This window comes from Epinephelus moara, chromosome 9 (genome assembly GCF_006386435.1).
Source record: "Epinephelus moara isolate mb chromosome 9, YSFRI_EMoa_1.0, whole genome shotgun sequence".
Lineage (NCBI taxonomy): Eukaryota > Metazoa > Chordata > Actinopteri > Perciformes > Serranidae > Epinephelus > Epinephelus moara.
This window is the reverse complement of record NC_065514.1, coordinates 25,680,775-25,686,774: the sequence shown is the minus strand read 5'-3', so window position 1 is coordinate 25,686,774 and position 6,000 is coordinate 25,680,775. Positions and strand designations below refer to the sequence as shown.

Sequence of the window (6,000 nt, the reverse complement as noted above, 5' to 3'; positions counted from 1 at the left end):
TTCCATATTATAAGCTTTATTATTGTATTACTGTGTGCAGTAACTTATGTAGAGCATGGAGTAATTTTCAAGTCATCAACTTGTCGTAGCTTCTCTTCCTCGGACTTTTCAGTGGCTTTTGTTGGTCAGGAGCTTGAAAAAGATGTAAGAGGTAAATGGTCCTATATATAAAGTTTAGAGTGTGATGGTGACCACTTTACACGAGTATGCTAAAAGACTATACGCACTAAAATTACAAAAGACATGGAAATATTTGCTTTCTTATATTAAAAAAACAACAACTTTCCTCTACACAATCTTTAAAATGTATCCAGTTTAATTTTCAGGAGATGAATATGTACACTTTTAATTTCATCATTTACCTCAGGCAGTGAGCAATTACTGTATAATAGATTTACAAAGCAAATACTGACATAGTATTCTGTCAAGGCATGTTCCAGCATCAGAATAGGATTCAAAATACACAAGTACAATTTTGTTCCACATAAAATATGAAATCATTGATCACTTTTATAATTATTTTAGAATATCCAAGAATCTGGGAGCAAAAAACCCCCCATTATTGTTCTCTTGTAGGTGACAATAAGAAATACAATCAGCAGTTCTCGTAAATGCATTGTAAAGGAGTAGCAGCCAAAGAGAGAGAGAGAACTCAAAAAGCAAACATAAAAATATAGACTTCTTTAAGGGATTTACTCTTGAGGAATATTTTAAGGCATTTTCAAACATGTAGTGTAATTTGGCAATTTCTGCCTGTATCAGCTCTCCTCCATTATTGTTTAGCTCTTGTAAAACAGTCACCCAGCCTACGTGATGGCAGCATGTGGTTTTCCTACTATCCTGAGATGTTTTCCTCTGCTTGAAGGCATCTGAGGACGTAGAGGATCACTTGATAGCAGAATATATACTGGTCCTGTAAAAAAGAAAGAGGGAAACGTGTGAGAAAACGTAAACCAAAAGGTGTCACAACAAAACAGTTTAGAGCAGAGAGCAAAGATTTGTACTCTTCACTTGTTTTAATTTGCTTTTAATGTTTAAATTCAGTTTAGATTCAGTTAGTTTCCTGAGTGGGGTTGCTCATTTCAGTTTAGATTTATTAGTTTAAGTATTAGCTTTATAAAAATGATAATATCAGGGTTTATTTGTCAGGGACAAGATTTAAGAAATCCAGAACAGGTATTACAACAAAAACAAAACACTTTGAGAAGGCGATTGACTCACAGTCATGTAGACATCCCATGCTAAATATAGATATGAACCAGTGCCTCCTCATGTTTGTTGTGGTGACAAATTTGACCAAAGTGACAAAGACTAAAATTATAGACATTTTTTTTTAAATATTAGTTTGTTTTGTAAGTACACAGTATTGTTTCAGTTAGTTTTTGTGTTTGTCCATTTTAATTTAAAGGGATAGTTTAGAAATGACGTTGTATGAGGTACTTATGCATAGTCAATGTATTGACTAGTAGATAACAGTCTGCACACCTCCAGTTTGAAGATGCAGGCTGCAATCAGACATGAAAGCTAAGCAATGCACTGCTGTGGATGGGGCAACAACAATATTTTAACCACCTAAAAAAAGTCCCATCTAAAAAAAAAAAAAAAAAATCAATATCATATAAGTGTATGCTATACCAAGAATATTTTCACTGTTAGACAGCGACTTCAGACAGGGAACTGAAGCTGTTATATTGCTTTCTCCAAAGCCAGACTCCATTGAGAAAAACAGTGATTTTACCTTGCTGAACACAGGAACTGCTGGTCTACCGCTGCCTTGAAATAGTTTTTTTGTCTTATTGTGTGACATTAGTGTTTGGTTAGTTTGGATTCACTCAAGTCAAACAATAACACAAACTAACTAACCAATCCAGGCAGCGGTAGACCAGCAGTTCCTGTGTTCAGACAGCCCAAACTACTCTTTTTGTAAATGAAATCTGGTGGCTTTAACGAGAGTATAGATGTGTTGGAACGGGCTGTCAGATTGTAACGTTAAGTTGTAAAAAATACTCTCAATAGAGTGTACACTTGTTATTGATTTTTTTTTTAGGTGGGACTTGTTTAGGCGGCTAAAATATGTTTTGTTGTTGACCCCTCCACAGCAGTACATTGCTTAGCTTCCATGTTGGATTCCAGCCTGCCTCTCCAAACTGGGGGCATGTCGACTGTCATCTATTGTAGATAAAACATTGACAATGGATAAGCACCCCATACAACTCCACTTAAAAAAAAAATCTGAACTATCCCTTTAAGTTAACTAAAATAAACTCAGTTAAGAGTTAAGCTACTTAAAATCAAACATTAAGACTCACCTCTGTCTGGATCATTCCCTGTCGCTGAAGTCTCATGTTCCTTACCACATCTGAAATATCAAACTACAACAAAATGTTAATTAGTTTTGTCCTACTCAACAAAAAACAAAACAAAAAAACAGAGGCTTCCTTATAAACTAATGTAAACAAGACGTCTACTTACATCAGCATCTTTACTGATGAGCCCCAGAACCACGTCGATACAGATGAGGGTTCCTGATCGACCGATGCCTGCACTGCAGTGTGTGATTATGGGCCCTGACCGATGAACGTGCCTCATGTAGGAAATAAACGTGAGCAACTGCTCGGGTTGTGAGGGCGTCCCGTGGTCTGGCCATCCCGTGTAGTTCAGATGAGTTACGAGCTGTGTTTCATTGGTCTGAGGATGAAGAAACTCTTAAGTTAACGTGTCCATTAACAGTGTATAAACGTTTAAATCTGTGTATAAACTGACCTGGACATCTTTGACCTCGATGAGCCGGATGACAAAGTTGTCGAGATATTGGTCTTTGATCAGCATGATCTGCAACCTGTCGTCCACCATCTCTGCTGTCCTCGGCGTGTCAGGCCAGTACCGCTGACATTTCACTTTCCCTGCCTCCACTTCCTGGGTCATCATGGCGATTACATTAGACTTTTGCTCCCAGACCATCTGCCAGAAGTCACCCAGAGTGGTGGGTAAGGGACCCTGACATGCGATGTACATGTAGTTCTCGTCCTTCACCGGCATCTTGATGAAGTTGGCGTTGATGTAGCCGCCATCTTTGCCCAGCATAACGCGAGTTGTGTCAACTGGAAGAGAAATGTTCATAAAAATCGATTATTTCACATCAGGTCCAACATTTTGGGTATCCAAACTTATTGAAAAGCCCTAAAGTTGGCTATGATCCACTGTACAAATAACACATTTATGACTTCTCTTACAGGGAACAATGTTCTTGTAACGGTTCTTCTTCTTGTTCTCCTTCGTCTGACCTATCAAACAGTCGTCCAGTGGCTGCAGATTCTGAAGATTCTGCCAGGAAGGAAAACAGATGTTCAGAAAAATCAGACAATTAACATGAAATTAACATGAGAGAAATGTGTAATTCTCAAAGCACCTGCAAAGGGAGGAATGCACAACTAACTGCACTGCCAAGCAAAAAGCATTTTGGTGCTCCTGTTCCAATATTGAAATAAGGCAATATGCTTACACTTGGCACAAATTGGACCCTTTCTATGCAAATGAGCCTCATTGCAAAAACAGGCTAATTCACAAAAGATCGGTATTAATAGTTAAACAGAGTTAGAGTGAAATTATTAGTGTCCTCAGAGTTAGTAGGTGTCAATTGCCAGATTTTCCAGTGATCAAATACAGTGCCTGAAGTTTTGAGGAATGCCTCCGCATCTTGTGGTTGAGGACCTGTAGCTTACACTCTGAAAAGTTAAGTTTTCTTTTTCTCTCTGCTGTTGTTCTTGGCGCAAAGGCAACATTTCTACTTGTAACATGGTTAACTGCAATCAAAAGAAAAAAAAATAACAGGTCAACTTGCACTCAGCTGCAAAACCTTATGGCTGTGTTTGCATTGTAATATCATTAGAACAATATCTTTTGTGATTCAGACCTTAAAACAGGGCAAATACCAGATCAAAGTGATGCACAATTCATGATGCTATCAGCGGCCGCAACCAATTCGTAGTGAAATAGATTCTTACTTCAAACTCTTGCAGCGGGACTTTCTGCTCCAGGAGCCCCCTCATCATGCGGACCACAGTGTTGAGCTTGGGTCCTGTGTACTGGCCATCAGGGACCACTTTGACGAGGGGCAGAGAGGTCAGCTCATCCTCTGTGATGATTGGTCCGTCTGAATGAATGAACACAACAGTTAAAGCCGAATCACAAACTTCAGTGCTGCAAAAGTAGTGGCCCGAAAGCTTTCTTCAGTTACGCGAAATCTGGAATTTTAACACATACTGTATATTTTTTAACCACACCTGACCCTGTAAACACTACCACGAGGAAACAACAGACTGGCCTGTGTGGAACAGACCTATGACTTCCTCTTTATTTAGACTCCATGCTCCTTGCTCTCACTAATTAATTAAATGTTTGAATCTAGGTCTCATTTGCCCACCTCAATTTTTAGAGTTAAATTTCAAAGAAAAGAAAGAAAGGAAAAGTTGCTCTTACCATCTCTTGATCTGGAGTTCATGTTCTCAATAGGCAGTTCATCACTTCCCCATGTGATTTCATCTTCCTCTGGCTGTCCAGCACTCATCTGCAGATAGCTGTTGATTCAAAAACACAAACAGTGAGATGATAAGAAGAGAGATGTGAATATATTCTTAGTCTTAATTGTGACAGGTGTATTTCCAAAATGCTAAGTCTTACTTTTCATTCCTCGGATCATCAACATTTTCCTCTTGCCATTCCACTTTACGGGAACTCTATTGTGAAAGAATTAAATAGACAAAAAAATCAGACTGAGAGTGTGTATATAGTTTCAATCTTTCATTGAGCCTGATGTTTTTGATTTGTACCTCAGGGGAGTCTTCGGGTAAAGAGGAACCATCACAGTCTGTGTCCTCTGAGAGCTCAGCACTGTGCTCCGTCTCTCTTCTCCGTTCTCGTGGATCATCCTCATAGTCTGTGAAACATGGTAGTCCAGTTTGTGATGTTTACAATTTTAAATTTGACTTATCAATTAATTCATTTTGTTAGCAAAATTACAGAACATTCAACATCGTCCAGCTGAGATTTTCAGTACATTTTCCAGCCTGTGTGTAATTACCTATCGGTGGTATGGGAGGGAAGCTGCCAGATTTCAGCTTATCATGGAGAGAAAACAGCTTCGTCTTTGCTCCACTGTCCTCACTCAGATCTGAAAGCAACATGAAGGAGAGTGGACTGAGTTCAAAAACAAAAGGTCAGATTATTACAAATATTAACACTAGTCACAATTATTTTTTAAATAGACAATCAAAAAAAAAACCCCGAAATGGGAAAAGGTAATTATCAGACAAAACTTTTGTCAAAGGCAGGGAAATCCCATGTTCTGTGTGTCTGCTTGTACCTGTGTTTCCATTGCACTTGTCAGAGTTGATGGGCAGATAGGCCAGATATGTGTTTGGGTTCTGGTCTGGTGGTCTGGACACTATAAGATGCACCAGGCCTTTAGCTTTACGGATGGTGGTGACAGCTTTGGTGTGGGACACGCCTGTCATCAGTTCATCATTCACCTGCAGGGAAAAGACAGACAGAAAATTCACAGTATTTAATACATGTTGGGTGCAAAAACAAAGCATGCATGCAGCATTACAGAAATTAGAAATACCACCTCGCGGTTGTATGCCTCCACAAACCTGTCAAATTGCACTTGAAGTTTACATCCACGTCTATAAAAACATTAATGCTCACACACGTTCCCTGCGGCAGCACAGAAGATCTATACAATTGGCACAATTTGAAGGTGGGCACCCAAGATTAGTGTCACCAAGTATCTGACCAAATGTCTCCCCTCCTTTTTCTGTGTTATGACATTGAGTAATGGCCTCGCCTGTGCGAGGGCATAACACTGTTAACCACATTGTTCAGTTTTGTAACATTTGTCATTTTATTTACATTAAATTTAGTGTGGGCAGGCGTCAGCAGTTAAATGCATTTGGCAGAAATCTAAACAGTAAATGATATCCATTAAATCTTATTAAACAG

At 39.0% G+C, this 6,000-nt stretch overlaps 1 protein-coding gene across 6 annotated transcripts in view; it reads right to left on the bottom strand.

The window, feature by feature from the left end:
• Window positions 1–6,000, bottom strand: part of ptpn13 (protein tyrosine phosphatase non-receptor type 13) — a 53,880-nt gene continuing 47,880 nt past the window's right edge. For 5 of the 6 annotated variants that reach the window (XM_050053109.1, XM_050053111.1, XM_050053112.1 and 2 more), the window contains 11 exons: window positions 5,363–5,528; window positions 5,081–5,170; window positions 4,830–4,936; window positions 4,681–4,736; window positions 4,480–4,577; window positions 4,005–4,153; window positions 3,234–3,324; window positions 2,764–3,101; window positions 2,473–2,688; window positions 2,310–2,372; window positions 1–913 (listed from right to left, as the gene is read on the bottom strand). In XM_050053109.1, the coding sequence (XP_049909066.1) occupies window positions 836–913; window positions 2,310–2,372; window positions 2,473–2,688; window positions 2,764–3,101; window positions 3,234–3,324; window positions 4,005–4,153; window positions 4,480–4,577; window positions 4,681–4,736; window positions 4,830–4,936; window positions 5,081–5,170; window positions 5,363–5,528 (1,452 nt within the window). In that variant the 3' untranslated portion in view covers window positions 1–835. Of the gene's footprint in view, window positions 914–2,309; window positions 2,373–2,472; window positions 2,689–2,763; window positions 3,102–3,233; window positions 3,325–3,722; window positions 3,925–4,004; window positions 4,154–4,479; window positions 4,578–4,680; window positions 4,737–4,829; window positions 4,937–5,080; window positions 5,171–5,362; window positions 5,529–6,000 lie in introns of those variants that run through there. The other variant, XM_050053114.1, reaches the window with a different exon arrangement.